This window comes from Sminthopsis crassicaudata, chromosome 1 (genome assembly GCF_048593235.1).
Source record: "Sminthopsis crassicaudata isolate SCR6 chromosome 1, ASM4859323v1, whole genome shotgun sequence".
NCBI classification, from domain to species: domain Eukaryota; kingdom Metazoa; phylum Chordata; class Mammalia; order Dasyuromorphia; family Dasyuridae; genus Sminthopsis; species Sminthopsis crassicaudata.
In genome coordinates, this window is record NC_133617.1 from 470,246,905 (window position 1) to 470,274,115 (window position 27,211).

The 27,211-nt window shown below is 35.5% G+C and overlaps 1 protein-coding gene across 5 annotated transcripts in view; it reads right to left on the minus strand.

The window, feature by feature from the left end:
- Positions 1-697: 697 nt before the first annotated feature.
- DCUN1D3 (defective in cullin neddylation 1 domain containing 3) overlaps positions 698-27,211 on the minus strand; it is a 28,032-nt gene continuing 1,518 nt past the window's right edge. For 4 of the 5 annotated variants that reach the window (XM_074280972.1, XM_074280974.1, XM_074280973.1 and 1 more), the window contains exons 2-4: positions 20,584-20,720; positions 4,331-4,863; positions 698-1,492 (exon numbers count right to left, since the gene is read on the minus strand). In XM_074280972.1, coding sequence (XP_074137073.1) covers positions 997-1,492; positions 4,331-4,761 — 927 coding nt within the window. In that variant the 5' untranslated portion in view covers positions 4,762-4,863; positions 20,584-20,720 and the 3' untranslated portion in view covers positions 698-996. The remainder of the gene's footprint in view (positions 1,493-4,330; positions 4,864-20,583; positions 20,721-27,211) is intronic. The other variant, XM_074280976.1, reaches the window with a different exon arrangement.

Genomic DNA, 27,211 nt, shown 5'->3' on the forward strand with positions numbered 1-27,211 from the left:
GCTTCCTGCACTTGCCAGACAAGTAAGCTGATGATACTTGAGAGATCAAAATAAAAATTCAAGCAGAGCTCCATACCACAGTTTTCCTTCAAGTTAGTTGGCCAGTGGGCACAGAGTTTGCCAACCATGGGGAACAGAACCTTTGGCTCCGAGTCAAAAAAAAAAAAAAAAAAAAGTATTTCCACTTAAAACATGAAAATACAGCAACTTCATCAAAGACAGAAAACTATCAAAGAGATCTACTTCCAGCAAAACTGAGGTAGCACTGCTTTCTCTGCATTTGACGCTTAAGTGGTTTTTAGTACAATGTATTAGAAACCGCTCACTTGAATGACAGGCACAGCATGTCGATGAATAAACTATGTAATGCAATGGGAGAGGGAAGGAATGAACAGGGGGAAAAAAAATTAGGGTTTCTAATGAATTAGCTTAAAATAGGATTTCGCCAGACTACAAATCGTTTCCTTTGTTTTTTAGAGCTTCAAATTGTCTGGAAATTAACGCAAAGTGGTTAACAGTTAACACTGCTATTCAACTCTGTGTAAATCTTGTAAAATAATTATTACAACCTAAATTCAACCATGTAAACAGCACTACACACAGTACAGACCTGCCCTGAAAAATGTAGTATGCAAAACTGAGATCTGGCACTGTATCATTTTGTAATGTTAATTCAACCTAACCCTCCCACCCCCCCCCAAAAAAAAATCTAAATTGTGCAAGAAATGGCAGACTCATTCTATCTGAAGGCTTTAAAAAAAATTACACAACATGTAGCCAGGGTCAAATATTTCAGGACCAAAAAAATGTTTAAAAAGAATAACCAAAAACGAAGAAAGTGCCTAAAACATGATACAGCATTTTAGAGCCCTTTCAAATACAAGGCAGAGAAAGGTGTAAAGTAGAAAATATCCGGATCCTCAGTAATTTCCAGAAAGTCCCCAGTTCTCTACTGGCTGAAGGTCGACAGACAGCAGGTGGTTCTGTCCCGGCTGCTCACACATACTGGTAAGTCTGCTCCTCTTGACACAGGCTCTCTGTGTCTGAAGTTGTCAGACATTTTGACTCCTCTCCCTTTTTCCTTCGCTCCATCTCCCATTCCACAAAGGTATCAAAGAGACTAGGCCAGGCCTCATCTTCACTGTAGTTACTGAGGTCGGGTCCGATCACCTGAGTAAAGTTTAGGAACATGTTCCATGTGTCTCGGGAGATTCCTTTGACTCCCGAGGGGTTCTCTGTTAGGAAGTGTAACCACTGGTCCAATACAGGGGGATTGTTTTGGGTAAAGACAAGCTTCCAAAGGGCAATGGCTATTTCTCGATGCAGTGACCTCTGCCCTTCTTCAGAGTCCAGGCCAAACTGAAATGTAAATCGATAGAGATCCTTGAACTTATCTTCCTGTTTGGCTTCATTTAAGAGACTGGGGAACCGAGCACAAATCCCATCAATGCTGTCTGCGCTTATGGCTTTGCAGCCTTCAAAAAACTCCTTCCTATAAAAGGAAGTAGAAAAAAGGCATCAATCAAAACACATTCAGATTTTCCATTAAAAGATCATGTCTTCAAGACAGAATTTAATTTAACTCAATAAGTATTTATTAAGCAAGACAGGATGGGGATACAAAACCTAAACTCAGTTTCTGACTTCCATACTAGGCACAAATAACAACATATACACAAATAATAAGCAAATATGAATTATATATACAAAATAAATATGAATGGGGAAGAGGGTAGAAAACATTAATTGGAGGTATCAGGAAAACTAAATGCTGAATTACAGGTTTTTACAAAGCAGAAGAAAGAAATTCATTCCCACAGTAGAGGTCAGTATGACAGAGATGGGAGATAAAATACTGTGTATGAGGAATATCAAGTGAATCCGTTTGAGTGTAACATGCTTGAGAGAGTTACATGAAATGAGCCTGGAAAGACAGATTGGAGCCAGATAGAGAAAGACTTTAAATGGCAAACAGAAGCATTTTTACTTCATCTCAGAGAAAATAAATTGCTGAAGATTCTTCTGCAGGGAAATGACAAGGTCACATCTATGTTTTCAAGTAGATCAATTTAGCAGGTGTGGGGAGAATGAATTGTAGAGAAGACAAAGTGAAGGCAGGAAGACAAAATTAGGAGGGTATTGCATTTGTAAACATTTTATCCACTAAATAGATATGTCAATTAAGAGAAGAATAAGAACAAGGTTTCAAACCTAAGTGATAAGAACCATGGCACTCTTGACAGAAATAGGGAAGTTAAAATACAGTGGAAATGTCTGGAGATCAAGAAAAAATAAAGGCTATCAATGTAGACTCAGGAGTCATCTGAACAAACATGCTAATAACTATCCATGGGGCAGGGAGAGAAGGAGAGAGAAGGAGAGAGAAGCAGAGAGAGAGAGAGAGAGAGAGAGAGAGAGAGAGAGAGAGAGAGAGAGAGAGAGAGAAAGAGAGAGAGAGAGAGAGAGAAAGAGAGAGAGAGAGAAAGAGAGAGAGAGAGAGAGAGAAAGAGAGAGAGAGAGAGAGAGAGAGAGAGAGAGAGAGAGAGAGAAAGGAGAGGGAGAGAGAAAGGAGAGGGAGAGAGAAAGGGAGGGAGGGAGGGAAAGAGAGAAAGAAAAAAGAGAGGGGGGGAGGGAGAGAGAGGGAGAGAAGGAGAAGAGAACATCATGATGATAATCTGACTAAAGATATAAAGAGAAAAAGAGACAGTCAGAAGTACCTCAATAGCCAAGATCTTGTTTGCTAGCAATCCAAAGACCAACTAATTCAGAGTCTTTGATATGAAAAGAAATGTTCTGCATTTTCATTTAGATCCCCAGAAGGGATAAGTATGAAATTAGTAATGTTAGTGAAGTCACTTAGTATAGTTAAATACATGGAAGTACAGTCTCTGAACTTCCCTTCCTATTGGGAATATCATGAAAAAGAGAGCATGGCAAAAACTACTATGGATATCCTGGTGATAGATAGGGTCACTTTGCAGTAATCTCAGCTCCTAAAGAGATATGGTATTAGTCTAGAGCAGGAGTTCTCAAACTACGGCCCACAGGCCAGATGCAGCAGGAGACATTTATGCGGCTGAGGGGCAGAGACAGAGTGTGAGTTTTTGTTTTTACTATAGTCCGGTCCCCCCACAGTCTGAGGGATAGTGAACTGGCCCCTTATTTTAAAAGTTTGAGGACCACTGGTCTAGAGAGATAATCTCTAGGAACTAGAGAATACTACCATAGCCATTCTCCCTTTCAGTAACTACAAATAAACTGCTCATTCTTATATAGATTCAAGAATTGAAAGAAACTTTAGGAGTTGAAAGAAACTGTAGTTTTGGGAACCTTGCTGAGCTAAGGAGAAAAAGGACAGAAAAGAAAGGGAGTGAAGGAAACTAAGTAGCTACTATGTGCCAGGTACTGTACTAAGCATTTTATAATTATTATCTCATTTAATCCTCACAATAACCCGGGGAGATAGGTGCTATTATTATACCCCTTTTATAGTTAATATACTTGCCAAGGAAATGAATGTGAACCACTTGCATTTTGTTTTTCTTCCCAGGTTATTTTTACCTTCTGAATCCAATTCTTCTTGTGCAACAAGAGAACTGTATGGTTCTGCACACATATATGTATCTGGGATATACTATAACATATTTAACATGTATAAGACTGACTGCCATCTAGGGGAAAGGGTGGAGGGAGGGAAGGAAAAAGTCGGAACAGAAGTGAGTGCAAGGGATAATGATGTAAAAAATTACCCATGCATATGTTCTGTCAATAAAAAGTTATAATAATAATAATAAAAAGAGACTTGCCCAGGGAAACACAGTTAATAAGTGTCTGATGCCAAATTTGAATTCTATCTTTATGTCTCCTGGCTCAGCACTTTATCCACTGTACTACCTAGCTGCACAGCTGATGGTGGATCATTATTTCCACTAACTACTCAAAATTAAAGAACATTAAATTTTAAAAGTGTCAATTGGGAAAGCACAAAACTGAGCACTTTTCATCTTTGCAGATCTTCTGTTAGCTTAACTTTGAAAATCTCCATCTGAGGCTCTTATGAATTATCAAACTAAAGAGGGCAAAATGCATGTATGTACATAAGAGAGAACAAAATTGAGTTTATTAATCTTCATCCCATACCAATTTAAGAAATCCTTGAGACAAAATAGTAATATGGTTTACCCATGACCAAGAAATAAAGTACTAAACTTGAATCTAAATCTCCCACATTCCGTTCCAGTTCTTCCTTCTGCCTCTTTATATAGCTCTCTTTAGACTCTCTTCTCACCCTCCCCACCTTGTAATCCAATCCAAAGTAATTCTAACTAACCTTGTGAATTTGCACATGGTAGCAGCCTGGAATTTCCAAGCCAAGACCAGCACTTTAAATTCTGTGGGATCAACACACAGATCATTACAGAAGCGCTCCATGCCTTCCTCCAAAATCGCCTCTTCCCGCTCATCCTTGTAACGCCTAAACAGTTCCTCCATCCTCTGCAGGGACGACTCCTCAGTGTTGGACTCAGGATCTCTCCTGGCATCTCCAGATGATGTTGGAAACTGACATGACTCTGAGGTTGCCTCTGCTTTCTTGGTCCCATTGACAAGGATGTCACCACCAGGCTTCCCACAAGTTGGTGTGTGGTCATCTCGATGGCTCCCACTACGCTTACCATGGGATTTGCCACTAGGATCCCGATCTCCATTTTTGCTGCCTAATGTAGAAGACGGATTTTTGCATTTGGTGACACACTGGCCCATGGTGCAGGTGGCCCAGCCTTTATAGCGGCCCCCTTTTGATTGGACAGCCTCTTTGATGCTGGCCAGCGTGCCTCAACATTCCATCAACAGGAAACAAACCACCTAGAAACAATTTGAAGAATAAGTTGTCTCTATATATGAGAAAAATATAGCAAAACATCTGAAAGACAGTATTCTAAGGACCACCCCACATGAAATCCAATTAGGTATATTGTTCTTTCTCAACAAGCAACTACATGAGACACTGGTTGTTTATGCCAATCTATTTGCAGACCAGCTTTGCTGATTTACCTTGTAAATGGAGTTCTTTTCACTGCTAAAGTACACTAGAAGAATAAAGGAAATTCCTAAAATTCTAACTGCAACATAGGATGATTCATGTGTAGAATTCATGAAGGGAAGTCTACTCCAACCTAGAAATATTCCAGAGGAAAAACTAATGAGCCAACTTTACAATATGTAAGGATGTTATTTGGGCTTTAATCTGCAAAGTAAGAAAGTCCAAAAGGTTTCAACTATAAAGATTATCTTAAAGGCTCTAATTATTCTATTTCTTTCTTTTGGGGAGTGGGAAGTAGGAAGAAAGAAAAATGAACTCTCTAAAGTCATACAGAATATGGCTATTTATAAATTTAGACAGGTGAGGTCATCATGTTCACTGGCTTAAAGTCCCTGCCAGGGCACTGGGGATATTAAAATTGTCTTGTCTTCACCTTCCTTATACAGTGCTTTCAACCATCCTGTTGCTCAAAATCCCCCAAGAAATCCCCAAAAAGTGATACTAGCTAATAATTGGTCAATATGTGGGAGAGGGGCAATTTCTCTATGCTCCTAGCCTACTTTTTCAAAAATAGGTAACAAACATCCCACTTCTGAAAAGGTGCCAATCTCTGTGCTAAATGCAGCTACTCAAAACATCACTTTCAAACTGTCATGTCTAGAACTTATTCTTTTAACTGGCCAGGGAACAAACAGGTATCTGATGAAAAAGGAGGAAGCCCATTTAATTAGAGCTAAATTAAGTGTCTAAATTAGCTCAGTCCTCCTTAGGGGTCAAAAAGACTGTACCATTCATAGGAAAAAGTTCATAGAGAATCCTAGTTGCCTTCAAGAAAACCTAATTTCTGTACAAGATTATAACTTTATTATTTCCTAAGAAGACAGCCTCTTCAAGAAATACCTGGATAAACACAGCTTTATGGATAGCTTTCTTAAATACAATCTAAGTTTAAAATAAAAACCTGAATAACTCCTTTTCCAAATAAATCACTTCAAGGTGTTTTTTCCCCATCCTCCCTGCTATGAAGCATTATAAGACCAGAAACATGGCTATACATGTCTTCTACCAGATGACTTGAAAGGATTCTATCTTTTCCTAAGTTTTTGAAATCAAGAATAAAAAATTAAATGGCAGAAAGCCTTGTTTTTGAGAGGTGGGGGCTAATTACAATGTAGAATCATAATTAGATTGGAAACTTTATAGTTTTGAAATGTGAAGTTATTTAATAGGAGCATATATAACACAATGGGAAGCAACTGGGAGATCTGCCTTGTCAACTCAAAACACAAGAGATTAAGCCATGTGGAGGATCTGGTTGCCAGATTTGTGTTTCCAAAGACTGGAGTACTGCTGAAAGAAACAAAAGCAGTAAACTTACACAAATCCCACATGCTCACAAACTGACAACTCCAATTTCCAAGCCCTCTGACTCACCAGCATACGTTGCTCTCTTTCTGCTACAGCAGCTAAGCTTGTTAACACCCAAGAAGGGGTTTCCTGCCTTTATCTAACACACCCCAGAGTCCCAATTTTCCCATCTAGGACAGATTACCTACTTCTTCAAAACTCTGCCATCAAAGAATATGGATTTCAGATGGGATTGCACAAACGAGGCTCCTCCAAAAATCCTTTACTTTTAACTGACCCAAAGGACCCTGTGTAAGAAGAGTACCTTAGCTAAGCAGCCCACTGCAATGTTAACACCAGGAAGCTAAAGGCCTTTCAGTCTGTCCAGAAAGACATGGGACAGGAGTAGAGATAAGAGTCAGGGGACTGGGGGGGCAGGTGCATCAGCATAGTTATATGCTGGTCAATTTGCTTATTCCAGAAAAAGCACATCAATGACCCAATACTCCCATCATAGTGGACACTTTCTATGGGGGAAGGTTCTGAAGGTCTTCCAGAAGCACTGCATGCAAAAACTCATTACCTTGGCAGCCAACCTGTGAATAAGCTCCTATCAAGCTGGCTCGAAGATGTCAGTCAAGTCTTCATTCCTCCCTAGTTGATCTACTTGACTTCTCAGACTTTTCCACAACTTCCCAGTCTGCTTATTGTTGGGCAAAACTCATTATTCTGAAGGACCCAACAACACTGGCATCCCACCTCATCATTACCTTCCATCTCTAATATTGCAGGGTGGAGCTTGCTTAGAATATCTCATTCTGCATGATTCTGGGGTTTATCCACCCTTTCCTATATTTCAGTTATCTCCCCCACCCTCTTTCAGCTTCCTTTTGTGTATTATCTTCCCCAGTTAGATCATAAGCAACTGAAGGGAAGGGAATGGCTTTCTTTTTTGGTATTTGCATCCCCAGCTTAATGCAGTGCCTGGAACAAAATAGACAATAAATGTTCACTGATGGACCAGACCTAACTGGAAGCATTAAACAAGTGCTACATTTTTTTTTAAATGACAAGTAACATAACTGAAAAAGAATCTACTAAACTGTATTTGTATAAATAAAGATGCCTTTATTCTAGACCTGATTCCATTCACTAGAAGCATGATATTGGGCATGTCATTTCACCTTCATTAAGTCCCCATTTTCTCACCTGTAAAATGGAAATACTTTCCTGTCTACAGATTGTAGGCAAAAATCAAATAATGTGAAAATGCTTTTTATACTATAAAGTAATGTATAACATAAATTTGTACTATTTGTTATCTAAATGTCCCCAGCTCATTAATTCAACAGGTACCATTTATATTGTCTTAAATAGAACACTATAGTCATGAAGACAGCTCAGTCCTTTAATTACATAAAGAGAGCCCAAGGGGTTGCTATTTTTTTTTTTTGCACCTACCTAGTTATCAGGTAGTGGAAGAGGGCAGGGTATAGAAAAAACAAAGGAGGAAGGAGACAGGGAAAGGGTCAAAAATAAGAGAAACCAAGGGATAAATAAAGAGAGAAGGGAGGATGGAGGAAGAAAAAGAAAGCCAACGTGAGAAAGGGAAAGAAAGCAACAGATATACTTGTACTCGGGAATGGAAAGCTATAGTGGCTAAGCAAGATTACCCATGACAAAGTGAGTTAAGTCTCCATTCCTACTTAATGTCTTCCAAGAAAACATTAAAAAAGGTCTTTTGATGCATCAGTAGCAGCCAAGAAAAAGAGAGTAGAAAGGAGAATGGACAGTCCAATAAAGACCAGACCTATACCACAGGTGTACACACACACACACACACACACACACATTTATGTCACTTATAGGGGAGTGTTGCTCAGCAAAGGGAAAATTAGGTGCACAGTGAACAGAGTGCTGGGCTTATAGTCTGGAAGATTCCTCTCGGAGTTCAAACTTGACTTCAGATACTTACTACTGTGTGATCTTGAGCAAGTCACTTAACCCTGTTTGCCTCAGTTTCTTCACCTGCAAAATGAGCTGGAGCAGCTCTGAGGTGTGTGTTCAGTCATTTCTTTATGACCCCATATAGCAAAACTTGGAGTGGTTTGTCATTTCCTTCTCCAGCTCAGTTTACAGATGAAGAAACTGAGGCAAATTGGGTGAAGTGACTTGCCCAGAGTCACACAGCCAGTAAAGTGTCTGAGAACAGGTTAGAACTTGGGAAGATGAGTCTTCTTGGCACCAGACCCAGTACTCCATCATTGCATCTACCTAACTGCTCCAAAAGATCTGGGCTCAAATTTTATCTTTTGACACATTGCTATGAGAAGCCTAGGTAAAGCCCATAATTTCTCAAATGCTTTAGGCAACTCTAATACAACAAGGTAGCTGAGAAAGTAGAGTTGGCTCACCCAGGAGCTCCCTATACTAATAAATTCACAGATCCAGTCTCCATCACCCTTCCCTAAGGATTAAAGACTCTTGATGAGATAAAGATCATTCTACCTTCTCTCTCTCAATTTCTACTTCAACTCCAATTCCTGTCTTCTCCTAACCATTCTCTTTTGTCTCACATCTACCCACAGTAGTGATGTTTCTGGAGAAATGATTAGCAATTTTTCTGAAGATAAGGTAGAAGGGGCAGCCTGATTCTGTCACTGAACTGTCCAGAACTGTCTGAAGGACTTCTCTTCACTTCTTCAAGCAACAAAGCCATATCCCCATCCAGCATGTGGCACTTAGTTTTCCAATACAGGGGGGAGGGGAGCCAAGTACAGCATCTGAAGTCACAACCCTCTGGAGGTCCCACACTTTATGTTCTTGAAAGAGCAGCTGGTATCCCATAAACCTGTCTGTTGACCAAACCTATCAGAGTGTAGTAAAAGTTTTTTAAAGGAAAGAAAAAAGCTTCCCTAATCAAATCTAAACTAGCTGATAGATGATAGCACAGCAGCCTTACTTTCCCAATTAACTTTGATCTCTGCAGGGACAGCAGGAGAGCTTGCCTCTGCAGTTGGATAGGTTGGGGTGCTAGTTTTGTGGAATTGTGTTCTGGCTTCTGACTAGGTAATATGTCACCCAAGAAATAACTTAGTGAGACAAAAAACTAAGAAGCTGGAAAATCCAATATGCCAGAAATGTATATAAGCACTATTTCTCAACTATTATCTCATTAAAAAGAGACAAAGATATTAGTAGTTGCTTGATTATACATATGTTACAAGGGCTTCAGTTTTCATTTTTTCCAGTAGGGCTGGGAGGGAGGCGAGAAAAACAAAACAAATATTAGTTAATTGAAAAAAAAAATTGAAAGACAATCACAAATTCAATTCCCTGGACGCTACAACTTTCTCTTGTTGTTCTAGCTCTCATTTATAAAATGTAATAAACATTTATCAATTTCATGTTAAGTAACAAGAAAGTCATTGATGGATGCACATAGATGTCAATATCTTTTGCCTAACTGCTCTTTTCAACCTTCATCCAAATAATCCACAGTGCTATTAAAATGTATGAGTATCATTGCAGGATTTTGTGCACATATTTTTATAAATAGAGATGCCAGACACCAAAAGGCCAAAGAACATTAATGCATGAATTCCTTAAACAGCTTTTCTCCAGCTGTCAGACAAGGACAGTATATTAGCAGAGGCTGGATTCCAAGGGAAAGAATCTATTCCCTATGGGAAAACTGATAAGGCCACAAGCACACACATCTTTAACTGAAACCCCTATACCACCCATCATACAACAGTCTCAAGTTGCTCCAATTATTCAGGATTCTGGAAATCAGAGGCATCAAACTCTGAAACATACCTATTAGAAAGTAAGCTTTCATAAATAAGAAAAAGAATTATTGTAAGAGTATTTTAACATTGAGAGTGGTTGTTGGTGTTTATGCAGAAAAATAACCTAAGGCAGCTTTGGGATAAGGTCTCATAGCAAGCAACTTGGGAGGGAAAACCTTCCCTTTTTCCAAAGCAAACTAAACATGTCTATCTCTATTTTCATACTTTTCCAAGACTTTTTGTCCTAAAATGTACTGCAGCAGAAGGTTAAAGCATCTTTAGTTTGGGTGAGGCCTGATCGCATGATTCCTCTTCAGCCAATCATGCAAGTTCCCTTTAACTCCAAAAAAACCAGAAAGATTCATCAGCAACTATGCTAAAGTAAAATAAATTCAGGATACATGAACAAACTCGACCATCAGAACTGTTCCTGGCACAAAAATGATTTTGTGGGATTTTCAAAAAGTGTATTCTATTCATACTCCATAACCCAATATACCAATATCTAAATTAGGGCCTGAAGACTGTAGGCCAGCTCAAATCACTCCAAGTTGCCAAATTTAATGGAGCCAACAAACACACATTTTAAAATGTGTCCAAATACCAAAAGTTGAAGCTTTTTTTTTTTTTTTTTTTTTTTTTTTGTCTCCAGGTCTAGTTTAATCCCCTGTGGCTCAAAATAACTAAAAGGGCCACATATTTTATGTTGACTCACACTGGAAATTTTTTTCCACATCACTACTAATCTGGACAATTTTGTTTGATACTTTCCTAAACTCATATTTTGTGTGTAGTATACACACATTAAAGAAGACTGGAAATTTTTAATGGCTGATCATGAATTTTTTTATCTTTATACTTAATACTTTTAAGTTACAATAACAATATATATAATATGTATATATATGTATATACACACACACACAAATATATATATATATATAAGGTTCACAAAAGTACTTTACAAATATTAATTCGTTTGTTCTTCATTTTATTGTGAAGCAACCATACTATCATTATTGCATTTTTACAGATAAGGACACTGAGGCAGAGTTTACTCAAGTACACACATCCATTAAACCACCTAGTTACACAAATAACAGTGGATAATTATTCTCCACTACCTGCTTAAAAGTGGAGAGCCTTCTTGGAAATATAATATAGCCAAAAACCAAGGTAGCTCTGCACTGAAAATATATAGCCATCACTTTTTTATCCTGAAGCTGTCAAAAAGTTCACAGTTCCTTGTGTCTCTACCCTAAGGTTCAGCAATTGGGATTAAATTGCACTCAAGGTAAATCACTAATTCCCAGCTTCTGAATCAGGATATAGGTACCCACTACTCTAGAGATCTACCTAATTATACTTGATTAGTACTCAAACACTCAATTACCATGTAAGCTATTTATTTTTCAAATGCCTTTCAAAGAATATAGAATATTCAGCAGCTTAATGACTGAATAGCTAACTGGAAATTAGGTTTTTGCTTCTAAGGAAAGCAGAACACAAAGGAAATTATGGAAATAGCTAAAAAGTCTACAGAAGGAACTCAATATAAAGATAATAAAGAATTGACTTTATTTGTATTAAAGCATATAGTTCCAAAATGTCTAATAATATGGTTCCTGGAGCCATACTTAGTTCTAAGCATCTATCAGAGTTATTATAAAATATGCTACTGTTCTTTTTTTTTTTATATACATACCCTTCCCCCCCCTAAAACAAAGGCCAAATCCATTAAACCACATTTATTAACTTTTTTTAAGAGTCATCATCAATCCCAATTATTGTGAAAATAGGAAGGAAAGAATATGGGATCTCTAAAACTCAAAATAAAATCTATGCTTAACGGCCTACCATTTAAAACCCTCTACACAAAGGTAGGTTCCCATCTACTTTTTCTTTCTTATTTCACTTTACTCCCCCCTTCACTAACTTTCCATTCCTGTGAAACTGGCATTTTGGCTATTCTCTGTACAAGATATTCCATTATCTTTGTTTTTCCATGCTTTTATACTAATAGTCCATTCTCTATGGTTGGAATGCACACCTTCCTCACTTATGCTTCAGATTTCTTAGCTTCCTTCAAAACAGAAGTTTAAAGCTACCTCCTACATAAGGCTCTTTTGAATTGAATGGGATTCTCCCAAATTGCTAATACTCTCTCTTGAAATTATTTTGTATTTACTTATCTGCATAAATGTTTAATCTTCCCAGTGGAAAGTAAACTTGAGATGAAGGGCTATTTATTTTCAATTTTTTGTATAGTAGGCATTAACAAATACTTGTTGAATTTATTTGATTTTTATCTACCATGTGCCAAATTATTTCAAACTATCTCAGCCTGTCTTAAATGCATACCTTTACACACACATGCCTCCCTCTATTCACAAAGATCCACGAAAACCTCTTGATTCTTTGCTTTATAAGCATGTGAGTGAATATGCATATACACCCATGTCAGAATGAAAGTTTCTTCCTGTCACAAGTTCAATGAACAACAGACATAACTTGTAGAGGGCAGCAAGCTCTGATCCATAAGACAGACAGTCCAATTAGTATTTCCAGATGGCCTATGACTTGACCACAAAAGCCAAAGTCTGAGCCAGACCCAAGAAATGAGGGACATTTGAAAATATTCATTGGGCTAGTCAGTGGACTTGATGAACTCTAGATAAAATAGTATGTATCACTTAGTTTGTTTTTCCCTTTAGATGAGCTCAAGCTACCAAACAGACATCCTACTTAAGACTCACAGGTACATTTAATTTGAAAAGATCTGGGAATACCCACAAAGACCCTACTAAAAAAGGAAGACATACCAAGAGGTTCATTTTATACAGTTGGGAGGCCTCAAGCCCCAAAAGATATGTGACTTGTTAAAGTCACATAATCTCAGAATTTCACTGAAGGGATACCACAAACCACCTAATCTCAGACATACCTAAATAAGCATCCTCTCAGTTTGTGATCCATTTCCCAAACTTCACATCTATTTTCTTTCACTCTAGATAGTTTATAATATATTCTGATGACAACTTCCATCTTCACCAAAATTATTTTCCCCTACCTGATTTCTAAATTGTTCCACATGAATGTATATATAAAATGATATATACAATATTGCTCCATTCTTCACTCCAAGCCAATCATGAATTTAACCTAGTAAAAGTCAATTCAGCCAAAGAGAAGAAATATACCCCTTAAAGTGCAGCCTACTAAGTATTTAAGTAAACTGGTTCTAGATAAGTCTTTCTTCATGGTAAAGTTACTCTACACCAGAAAAACAACAGAATTACTGAGTTAACAGATCCTTTCAGTCCCAGTTTTTAAGAAACTAGACCTAAATCAAGTATATAAGCACCTACTTCACCATCTATACTCTTCAAGGTGAGAACTGTGTCAACTTTTAGTTTTACTAAAATCTTTAAAAAATATAAAGCCATAAAAGAAAATGTATATTGTTATCAACTGAGACATGGTCCTTTTATCTAAGGCATATTTTATGAAACTGATCTATTTCTCACCTCGTCTCATTGTAGCCACTGAAATAATTAATTTTAAGTGCTGTTCAAATTTTCTGAACGTAGATGCTAATATCAAATACATTTGATTGATTACAAGTTTTATACTGTTTTATATAAACAGTCTTTTAAGTTCTTCATTATGTCACCAGACTATTAGGCAGAATAACACTTTAAAATAAGCAATTAATTATACTGTTAAAAAAAAATAGCCCAGCTAAAATGTCTTTGAATTGATTAAAATCATGGTAAAAACTTATAAAGTAGGGGTGTGTGGGAGTGTGAGTATGTATGTAAACAAAATTTGAATGAATTGTGACCAATTTCCTTGTTTATTTTCCCATTCTGATTTTAACAGCAACAGATGGTCTGCCATCTAGTGGCCATTGCAATATTGTTTTTTTAGAACTACCCTCCTTCCCCCCCAAAAATGCCTTACTTTAAGAAAAGCCAATTGTTAACAGGCTAACAAGACAAAAGTGATTTAATGTATAATACTGATAATATAAAATGATGTAGTATTCATCAAATATCATTTTCATTATTTAAGCAGTTTTTTTAAAAAGTATTTATTAATTTATCAAAAGTTTTAAAGGGAGAGAGAAAAATGTAAAATATTGTCTCAATATATATTGAAATGAATCAGAAACGAGGATAAGATATTTATCAAGCTTACATCTAATGAAAATATATTAAAAGACACCCAACTCCAAATTCTTTTCAGAGATAGAAGTCAATGGATAGAGAACAATGATTAGTTTCACCTAATTTTACTTCCTCCTCTTTTTACTTCTTTATTTTATGGAATAACTCTCTGGGAGAGGGTAAAGAGCACTATATAGTGTTAGGTTCTTACTAAGTACTAATGAGATAATGAGATATTGGGTTTTTACTAAGTGCTAAGTCAGTACTTAACAATTTTCTAGTTCCGGCCTTTCCTGGTAGTTTGACTTGTGAATTCCTGGGGAACAGCTTGCATGCTTAGGAGGAACTAGCTCATTGGTTGAAGTGGTTCTTCCCAGAAGCCCTTGCATTATCCCACACCCATTCTCTGAGAGGATAAAAGAAGGGCAGCATTGGGTCTGAGAGAATCGACTCTGGGATAAAGTCTTGCCGCCAGGCAGGCTGAAAGAAGACTAGTCTGGATTGGGGAAGGATAAGAGCTGGAGGAGATTCAGAGCCAGGATTCAGGAAGAAGAAGAGGCTGGCTGGAGGTTCCAGAAGCCTCCCAAGAAACCTGCTCATAGAGGAAAAGATTATACAGAAAAGAAACCTCTTCCTAGAGAAGGATTACAACTGAGAGACGATCAGAACATTACAATATAGTAGGGAAATGTAGGTGATATAAAAATGAAAAATAGCAATAAAAACAAATTCAGAGCATTTCTGAAATTTTCTAACTCAAGGAGATGAAGAACTCCATTTACAAAAATTTACTCGCAACTTTCTTGGAAAGTCTCTCACTTAAAGCAAGGTACCATCAGTACTGCATTAACCACACCTACTCTTTTCATCCAAAAGTCATCAGCAGAAATGTACATGAGTAATACAATATAGTCATGCCAGTGTTACAGCATAAATTCAGAAGTCCAAGGGGAGAGGCTCCCCAATATCCAAATTTACTTGTTAAACTGATTTCAAATGACTAATTTATATAGAAACTCTAACCTTCACACTACTTTCAGAGGAGGACAAAAAAAAAAAAAAAAAAAAAAAAAAAGCTGAAGAAATCTCTTCTCAGTCTTATTCTGGAATCTACTCTGAAATACTTATAATTTTTTAGTATTCAGATTATTCCTTAACTTATCAGTTCCTAAGACAATGTGAAAAAACACTACCTTTATAATTGCTCTCCTCCCTATAATCTTCACTTCCATTAGTCTAAATGAGGAAAACAGCCATGCTCTCTTCTTTATGTGTGCTATACAGTCTTCTTGTAACTCAATGTACTTGCCCTTTAAAGGCTTAACAGCTTTACCTTCCCACCTGCTTTTAGTGAGTACAAAGCAAGATCCCCAAATATTCATCTGAGGGGAGATCATATTAAACAACAGAATGAGAGCTTCAGATATTTGGCAGAAGTGGGAATGAGGAGGTAGAGAAAAGAAAATGGGAGAAGTTCAAGGAAAATTTGAAAAGCCCTGTGTAATAAACAGCATTCTCTTTCCCCCTATGAGTCATATGTTTAATGCATTTGAAGATGCAAGCACAAGAACAGTTAAGAGTACTAAGAATATGACTTTGCTTTAAAAAAAGGATTTAAAGTATTAAAAGATAATTAATGAAAGCAAAGTTAATGATAAGTACAGCATATTTTATTATTCTAATATCCAATCTTTGTATGCTATTCATAAAACTCATTTGATGACAAAGTGACGTAATTTGGATTGAAATATGTATCTTGTCAAGAAGGATAAAAATGAGCTGTCATTCCTTTAATTCTTCTAAGAGAGACCAAGAAGTGAAGACAAGTGACGTGAAATGATGGCTTACGGAAATCTGGGAGCAAAACTTATAATTCAGAACTTATATATACAGGTAGATCTAAATACTTGCTATGAAAATACAAAGAAACTTTCACCTTGGAGGATCTGCAGGATGATATTCTCTGCCTGTGATTTAAAGATTTCAAAAAGTCAGCTATTGTTCTCCAACCCTAATCCTAGTTTAAGGATTCAGAATAGAGAGCAACTCTTAACTCACATAGGACATTTTATAAATATCACTTCCAATTTTAGGCTTAAAGTAAAATAGAAAAAAAAAAAAAGGACAAAATTCAAAATTTACTTTAACACAACACATTGAAGATTATAAGGTGAACAAAGCCATCTTCTACTCATTAAAAAAGAAGTTCCCTTATTTGAAGCTAAATGAAACCAAACTGACTTCTCTAATGCAAATGTCAGTGAGCCAGGAGCTATAATCCTAGACAAGTTAAATTGCAGTAGTAATTTACAAAGTGAAAAAAATAATAAATTTATTTTTGAGGCTATTTAAAGAAATAACTTTTAAACTATGATTCAATTTTAGGAGTCAAATTTGTTTTAAAATTAAAACTATAAACAAATAATTAACTTTGAAGTTATCTTTCAATTTCAAGTATCAATTTCTGATTAACAAGCCTTCATATTAAAGCAAGAACTAAAAAGATAAAGAGAGAAGCAGGAAATACTCTCCCTGGGAAGTGAAACACTATGAAGAAATAAGATAGGAAAGTTCAAGAGACATTAGTCAGAAGGCTGAAATGAATGATGATGATAATCAGCTGAGAAACAACAATCTTAAATTCTATGGTATAGAGTACTAGCTAGCAGGAATTAACTTTCAATCTTTCCAGTGAGTGTTCAATGTAATGCTTATCAAAGTGAAATATAATTATCAAGCAGGACTTAAACAGAAAGGTAAAATCTTTTCACTGTACTGTCTCACTTGTTTTTTAATCAGACTAAGTATTCAAAAGGCAAAGAAATAAAATTTAGAATGAGTCAATAGAAAGAGTAATAATTTGGTACTTAGATGACCATAGCTCAGTCACTTCAATTCTCTAGGGTTCAGTTTTCCTATTTGTAAAATGAAGGGAGTGGGCCAATTGACCTTTAAGGTCCCTTTGAGTTTTAAATCCTAATCTCTTTTTTAAAAACAAGACAAAAAACTACCACCAAACTAGAACTTCAAAAACAAAAACCTAAAAATGAAAATTCTATTATCAATTTTTCCTCATAAAGCTGACTTTAAAGAAATGGTATTTATGATTCTATTATAAAGGAAATGAAAAGTATGTGGCACATTTAATCTCTAGGCATATAAACATGTTTCACATGCAAAAGGACAAGCATGACATCTATATAATAATTCCATTACAAATTTTTTTAAAACAAATTTTTAAAAGCATAATTGAGAAAGGAAATATGATATTCTTTGACTTAATATCTACAGAAAGTACAGGATCATAACTGAGACTCCACTGTCCAATGACAGCTTATTGCAGATCAATTCTCTAGAACCTACTAGTTTTACATAACCAAACTTATGAGACAAGTGTCACACTTCTCACATTGGATAATTTATCCATCCTCGATAACACTGACTTCACTCTCATATGAAAAAGGACAACTTAAATCACACAGTGATCCAAAAATTCATCTTCCCAGAAATTTCCAACCAGATAAAAATAGTAAATTTGTTTCCACTGAAGAAACTAATATTGACAGAGTTGATTAGAGATCATGAAGTGCACAATCCAAAGAGAAATACAAACAAAATTAGAAAGTAGATTTTTAATTATGCATACATAGCAGGGTTTTTAATCAAAAGATCTCTATCTACCAACCCCCCCAACATTTCAGGAAATTTTTCTTAGAATAGTTGATCTAAATGTCAGATGACACTTCTATCAGATGACAGATCAGTAATTTTCAAAGTAATGCATAATATAGAGACCATAATATGGATATGTTTTAACAGTTTCTTGTTAAAAGATCATACATAGACATGACATTAAACAAAATGGAAGGGAAAAATATGGACTGGGCTACTGATAAGATGTAACAGAGACTAAAGCAAAAAAAGATACTTTGTTTTTTTCAAAACCAATCTAAGCAAAGACAACTACCACAATAAAAAGTGGTGGTAAATGAAGAGAAACTTAATATTTAAAACTACATTTTCATTGCAAGAAACCAATTAGCCCTACAACCTTTTGTGTTGTTAATTATAGAACAAGATTAGCAGAAAAAAAGATCAATAAACAAATACACATAGTGAAATACAATTGTATAAGATCGGCTAAAAAAAAAAAATTAAAAAGTTGAAATAGTAACAGTAATTAATGCTTTAATTAAAAAGTATATTTTCCATTTGGAAGAAATTTTCTTGATTTCCATAATTCAGCTGAGATTTTGGTTTTTAATCTCAGGGTTAACTTAAAAAAAAAAAAAAAAAAAAACCTTTCTCAAACAATTTTTCATCAGTTTCACAACTTTTCATGTTTGCATCTCATAAGAAATATAGTAGGAAATGAAAATAAATATTAAATAAAACGTGTTTCAGTGATCTTGGGAAAGGCACAGAATAGGGGTCAACATGCCAGCCTGTAATCATTCTTGGCTCTTCTAAGATCCTCAATTCAAATTCTGGCTTAGGGTTATGATAGCTTAGTTGCATGGTCCCTTCTTGGCAAGATCACTTGGGGACGAGGACATCTAAACTAGTGATTTCACTGGTGTAATGAAGTAGGAAACCACCTGTACTAATGCAGACTGACATCTGTTCTTCAATCTTAGTGCCTAGGGCACTAAGAAGTTTAAGTACCTTGCCCAAGATCCCATAGGCAGTAGGAGGCTTGGGTAGTAATTGAACTTGACTTTGAGGCTGGCTCTCACCCCATTATACCACAGTGCCTCTTTAACTGAAAGGTAGCCACCTTACTACTAAAGGGTGAAGAAAAACAGTGACAAATGGAAGTTCTGTTAGAATGAAAAAGATGCCAAAACAATCTGGAACAGTGCAAATTTTAATGAACATCTCCAAAAATCATAGGACTGAGGGTTGCTTATTCATTTTAATAACCTGACATTTTCTCCAAAAATGCAAAGAAAACCTTAAAGTTTGGGTCAACTTTAATTGGTTTAGGCAACAATATGCTGTACATTCTGGAACTTATTTTAGCCATCATAAAAATAGACAATGTTTACTTGGATGTCTCTATATTACATATTTTGCTAAGCATTATAATATAGTTCTCTCTCATATGGCACTTTACAGTATAAAGTATATTCACATTATTATGAATTATTAACTATTCATATTTATACAGTGCATTAAAGTTTACAAAATATTTTCTTCACAAAAATTTGTGATAAAAATAATATCATCCACACTTTACCAAAGAGAAAACTGGGGCTGAGAGAAGTTAAATGACTTGCCCATGGTTACTTAGTAAGTAGCTTACCCAAGTCTTGTGGCTCCAAGGCCCCAGGGTTCATTCTATCATACCAGGCCACCTGCCAACTGATTGTATGTCTTCTAGGAGTAAATATTAGTGAACTAACTTCATTTGGAAGTAGTAAACCTGTCCTTTCCAATTTACTTGGAGTCAAGCTCTTGGCTTCCTCTGAGAGGGAGTAACAACAATATGGAGCTTGCCAACTGACTCATTATAAGACTGTCTGAGCAGGTAAAACTGATGTTATAGAATCTATTCAATTATTTACTCCCCAAAACATGAAATGGTTGTGCCTAATTAAGTCCCCTGGTTCAGTGCTCCATGTCCTAACATCCTTGTTCAAATTCTAAAAAGGCCTTATAATATAGATTATATATAAATTTTCCATCTTCCCAAAGAACTGGAAATGCACGATTAACTTTCAATTAGAGTCACACACATTTAAAATACCTAGGGGGGCAAGATTTTATTTTCAAATTATTAAAAACCTGAGTCCACTGGATATATATATATTATTGTTTTACGTTACTGTGAAACATTATAAAACACAAAGCTAGTAGAGTACCTTATAAAAACTGACTACTATGATGTTTTACTGGGAACACCTCAACAGATTACTATTCAACCAAGACTCTTTCAGAATTAAAAGCAAAATGTGTCAATGACACCTGTCTAAGTAAGTTTAGCTGCTGGGGCAGCAAAGCATAGGGCTAGCACCTTTTAATGTCCCACCCAGAGGTGAAGAAATCACCTTCCCAACCCTGATTCCAAGTTTTGAAGTCTGCTCTTTGGAATCTGAAGTTTTTCAATCTGTAGCATCTAGATGCTGAATAGATTGAAACAAATCATAATAGCTGCCCATCATCCAATTCAAATTTGAAGGGTATTAATAGTTTCTTCCCTGCTTCCCACCATGCCCTCTTAAAACCTACTTACTTTACTCTTAGAAGCCACTTTCTTGAGTGATATCTAATCACTAATTACAGTGACTATGGCTGTCACCAGGTCAGCATATGCTGGGTGTCTGCAGCACTAGCAGGAATTCTGACCCTACTGAGCAGAACCAAGGGCACCTGTTAAAACAAAAAATAAAGAGAGAAAGGGAAGGTAAGACTAAAGAGTTAACTGAACACAGAAAGAATACCCATCGACGAGTCAAGCAGTTTCTGATTTTTAAGAAATAAAAACTTCATTGTCTGAAATGTACTTCATATTCACATTAAAACTATAAAGATATGGTAAATATTTAGTTCTTATATTCCAGCAGAATATAATAGATATTTGTATACATATTTCTAAGAAATAACTTCTCTCAAGGAAAGAGAAGCCAACTTTTTTTTAACTGTTTCATAAACTTTGGCAATCACAGATTATTTCAAGTTTTTAAATGTACTTTTTTTTTCATTTAGGACAGGTCACACTGTACCAATAACAACAGTCATACCTAGTATTAGCATCACAAAGGACTCTAACCTAAGTTACAATTTAGATTCAGAAACATTCCATTCACTATCACTTACTCACTATTGCTTCAGACTAAGTAATAGAACCCAAAAAACATCTCAGAAAAATTAGAAGACCTCTCCTAACTATTAAGTCCTGATTAACCAGTCAATCTTGAAGATCAACGTAGTCAGACACAAAACTGGAAGCTGTTTTTCCTTGCTATGGCTCAAGGGCATTTCAAATTGTGAAAGGGGACACAGTTTGTGTTCACTTACATGTCCTACCCTCTATACTCAGTAAAGAACACTCACCAACAATCACCTAGTCTTCCCCAATATCAGCCATCACAACCCTCTTCTACATCCTTTCTCTCAATAATTTATTTTCAGCATTCCCCCTTTCACTTTTTACTGATGACCTTAGGACTTGAGAGAAATAACAATAGGTTCTACAGAGGAGAATTTATTTAAAAAAAAAAATCTGCTAGATTGTGAACTCCACATGGATAAGGATAATGATAATACAGAGTCTATTCACTTTTACAGTCCCTTCACAGTTCCCATCACCCAGAATTGTATAAAAGATGCTTAATAAATATTTGTTGAATAGTAAAGACTGGCAACCTCTAAGTTAGGTTCTCTTCTATCATAAGTAAAGCATGCTGACTTCATCTTTTCGAAATGACAGCAGGTATCTGATCAAACAGTTAACTACTTGTTTCAAAGGAAAACCACTGTATAGGAAAGATAACCCTAGAAATCAATCACTTAGATTCAGCCTATTTCATCCAAGGAATCTCATCCAGTGTCATTCCTTATTATCAAATTATTCCTTTGCTTAAAAGGAACAAAATATTACCATGGTTAAGAAAATGGTTGTATCAAAGGCTAGGCTATTATTCACAACAGCTCTCTAAACATCCCGTTTTAAATCTACTCTACTAGCTCTATAATATCATACATCCCTTCATTTAGATGACATTCATATAGCTAAAGATATATCTTATATAACTTATATGAGATATAAGGGAAAATCAATGAAAAGAGATAACCTGCATCTAACTAAGCATTTTAAAATATTCTCTCTCTTTTTTCTTTCTTTCTTTTTTTTTTTTTTTTTGCTGAGGCAAACTGGGTTTAGGTGACTTGCCCAGGGTCACACAGCTAAGAAGTGTTAAGTGTCTGAGACTAGATTTGAACTTAAGTCTTCCTGACTTAAGTTCAATTGTGACCTTAGACACTTAACACTTCCTAGCTATGTGATCTTGAGCAAGTCCTCAGCAAAAAAAAAAAAAAATAAGTAAAATAAATAAAATAAAATAAAAAGAAACTGCAATAATTCCTTAATTGTTGATCTTAGTCTTGATCTTTACCAAAATTTGGTAAACATTTGGAACATTTCTCATTTGCAGCCTAAATATTTGTCCCATTGTCAAAGAAGACAATTGTCTCACTGAATGAAATAATCAAAATTTTTTCTCTTTTACTTTTTTTTTTTTTTTTACATACTACACAAGACCTTTAATCCAAAACCTTCATGGAAACTGATAAACTCCAAAGTTTAGCAAAGTAGGAATAAAAAGGAAAACCAGGAGCCCAGAAGTTTATGGGCAAAATTTAAGTATCTATTTTTCCTTCTTCCTAAACTGTATATATAGGAACTGCAATCAACACCATAAATGCTGTGACTCAAGGCCTGCACAGACTCAAAATGATGGGTCACATACCACCTCACTTTAAGCAAACAATGCACACTCAGCCAAAAACCTTCATTAATTGCACAGAGTTGAAAACTATAACTCTCCTATCTCGACACAAAGATGATGCACTACAAGATGAAGAGGCAAAGTAGAGTAATAATCAGTATATACAATCAGGTGGGCTGGCTAGCAGAACGTAGTAAAGTATTAAACAATAGTGAAAATTACAAGTGTTAAATACTAACTACATAAAAACGTCTAATCTCACTCATGTCTAGTATCAAGCTTGGAATAGAGCTATAACAGACAAGAGCAGAATGAATTTCTTTCTAATCACAGTGGTCTTAAGAGTTAAAACCTTGAAGAAAGCAGATGAGATGGATGGATGGTATTCACAGAGCTATAAGATCAAGGTCTCTTAGGCAATGCTGCTATTCAGTCTGAAATAACACAATATGGGCAAGGCTAAAACATTGATCACTACAGCCCAAATAAGTAAGAGTCAAAGTCTTTAGGAAGTCATTAACACAAGTTCAACCTTTCCAAGCAATCATAATGGTGTCATGTTGGCAGTATATGATGGTCACAAGCATGTTACTTTAAAACATAAAGAATAGCTAGCTATATGTTTCATCTCTGCAGACGTGATCCTTTCAGCTAAACTCACATTTATGCATAATCCTAATGAGGTTTCTCTCCTCCCAGTATCTTCTTCCCAGGCAACTCAAATTTCGAGAACTTGCAAACTACCATCTTACCACCGAAAAAATTTAGGTGTAATTATTTGTAATTAATGATTTCACTGGTATAAGGAGTTCCCAATAGTGAACTCCCTACTTCAATGTACATAAACCCTGCAAGTTATATAGCTTATGGCACAGAAAAACTAATCAATTTGCCCAAATCGGTCAGTAAGTATGTGTCAGAGATTGGCTTCTTCCAAATTCCAAGGCAAGCTTTAACTATACTACATACCATCTTCCAATTAAGATATCAAATAATCTAAAACAACCTATTTCTCTGCCTCCAAAAAAAAAAAGGTGCCCTTCCTGCCTACCATTTAGGAAGAACAACAGAAATAATTGGTTCAAGTTTTGCTAATATATAAACATTACACTATTGAGAATTTTCCCGAATTTTATGGAGAACTGGTACTCAACTAGTTAGTTCAACATCTGTAAACATATACAAAGAGGTAATTGTAAGTTATCAAGAGACAGGGTAACAGGAGTTACCATGTAATTACCATTGTTTCATCTGAGTTACCATGTCCTCACCTCAAAACCAGCAGTCAGTAAGCAATTAACTCTCTTTGCCACAGAATGTAAATCAAAAACAATATCAAAATCAGATTAAATTTTATGTGATCTGATGAAATTTAAAACCACTTAATCACAACTCCAATAATTCAGTGATCTCAACTGCTTTATTGAGTTCCCCATTACTTAGTGAGTTTGACTTTTTTTTTTTTTTTTTTTTTTTTTTAAGAAGGCCCCCTGAGATTAAGAAACAAGTCCAAATGGCAATCTGGATGAAAAAACCAAAACTTGAAATTAAAATTCATATAGATTGGTGCAGGTTCATTTTTAAAATACAACTAACCAATTCAGATACCACTGGCTTCAGCTTCTAATACTTTTTTCCCATTTTTTTTTTAATATGAAAAAAAAAAAAGTCACCAGTCTCTAAACTGGCTGATGAAATTTCAACCCACAGGATATTTTCATACTTGAATTATAATAAACCATTGAAATAAGGATGAATAGTGGAAAGCTTAACAGCCCACTGGAAAGAGCATTTTAAGTGCATCATTAGCACATAGAGTAAGTCAAAATTCTTTAACCTGGGCCAATGCCAAAAAAGCCATATAAATATAAATTCTCCACTTTTCTGAATGGCCTACTCTATGGAATGGAGAGGGGGAGGAGGGAGAGAAGGAATCAAATTATCTGCACTGTATTAATTTGTTCACTTTTGCAATTTGCGATGTAATATATATGCATATACATTGATTGATTCAGCAAAAATACTCCTGTCATCCAAATGATTTTCATAATTGGAACAATTGGAAGCTTCTGGCACACAATCAGTAAAACCTACCAAAATAATAACATTTGAAAATGGCAAACAATTTCTTAATATAGGATTACATTTTCAGAAACACTAAAAGGTTTTAATTAGCATTTGTGAAATTGTGTGTAATTGTACAAGTAGCTAAGCAACATTTATATTTTTCAGCATTGGAAGGACAAGAAGCCACTTTACCTGGAATACTATTCACTATTTTTCCCCTCAGGACTTGAAAGATCCAGTGAGTGAGTTACTCTTGCTACAGACACATCAAAACCTCTCAATCCAGACATTTTCATAACTGATAGAAAAATTCATCTTGTGAGAGCTAAACTCTACACCCAGCTACACTGTTATTCTCAGTGCAGATATTAAGTGGTGGGAGTCTCTACTTGAAGCCTTTTAGCTTTGTAGGAAATGACTAATACTATGGCTCACTTAGCCTTAGAGAAAGCAGAAGCATCTCCACTGCATAAAGTATCCAAGAGAAGTTCTCCAATGAAGGTATGTTTTGAAGATAAGGAACAATTACAATTGCATCCCACTGTATTTTAGTTCATTAAGAAGGCTCATAGAAGCCTTTTTTAAAAAATGGACTGTTATGTGGAGTCTAAAACATAAAGCTATTAGAAATTAGTGATCTCAAGAGGAAAAGACAGATAGCTCATAGTTTAATATGGCTTTGAGAATGATATTTTAGAAGTGTCATAAGTTCAAAAATAACTGGTAATAATAGCTAGCTTTTATATTTCTATTTTAAGGTACACAAATTTTTTTACATATATCACCTCACCTGTTCCCACAGCAAGTACAGTTAGCTACTACAGATATTTTTATAGACGGACTCAAAAGGGTTAAAATAGCTTGTCCACAATAACAGCTGTAGCTTGTGTAGTTTACTAGGTGTGGACAAGATTCAAATCTAAGTCTTCTTGACTTCAAATCCCACTTCATCACACTGCCTTTCTAGTTCAAGTACCAAAGTGGACAATTAACTTTGCTCTTCCACTGACAGTTTGGACCCCTAGCACAGGTGATTCATCTCCTTTTTTAGATATCCTTTAATCAATGCTATGCTGGTAACTATTTAACCACCATTCTTTTGGAGGGTTGGGAGTGAAGGAAATAGAAGAAATATATTCACAATACACTTAATCTGTATGAATAACATTTTCTCCAGCACTTTCCTAAGTCTAGACAATCCACAAAACTACATCAAGCCCTGATTTATATCATTTGCCAATTTTCAAGTTGTAGATACTGTTACATTGAGTCTGAGGTTGCTCCAGCAGCACACCCTTAACTTTAATCCGGCAGAAAACCAATATGTGTTGCCTAGGTATTTTGTTCCTCAGTCACAAAAGAAACCAGTCAAAAATATGAAACTATGTCAACATTGAACCATTCTTACTACTAAAAGAAAAAAAAAAAAAGCCAATTCTTGGATCATTAGTCCTCTTGATATAGATCAGTGGTATCATCATCCTAGTCTTTATTAAGTATTAAACAGTACGTTTTACTTAGTGAAATGCTGTCACAGAATTATACAGTGGTTATCAAAAAGGATTCCTATATTAGGACACATAATTAATAATTTAAAATAGCACAGCAAATTCTACATAAATACCTGACTTGAAAAAAAAAACTATAATAAATTAACATCCTATGAATTTTAATTATGAAGAATGGAAGACTCATCAGCTAGAGAAAAACAAGGTGACTACTACCTCTATGACTTAGCCCTCATCACAGTATATTAGTTTTTGATGATAAAAACCCAACAGCACGAAAGAAAAAAGTAATTAAAATTTTAAATGCCTGTTGGAGTAACAATGGAGTATAGTGGAATTATAAAAGAGAACCTGTCATGTTTTATCTTGACGGCTTATTTATATTATCCAGAATATTAAATAAAACACTTTATAGTCATGTAAATATGATTCAGACTCAACTTTCAGTCATTCTTTTGTCATGTATTTTTACACAATCTAATGCAACTTTATGAATTTTAGCACAGTACTATTATATCTACAAAAATCTTTGTGACTTGTTTTTTTGGGGGGGTTCCCTTCATCAGGATGATGTTATATGTAAAGATGTAGATTTTTTAAAAAATATGTTCAAGCCCTATAATAGAAGCACAGTTAATAGATAAATATTTCAGCCAAAAACTAGCAAGAAGTTTGGATACAGACTCAAAAAACGCAATTCCTACTTCCAGATGAATAAAATGGTGTATCAAAATAGCAATTTTCACACGGTGAAGGCTAGCCCCTTGCTCCAAAATCCAAACAGTGATCTGTGAAGGCCCTGAGTCCTTTCTCTTTAATACTATAAAAAACAACAAAA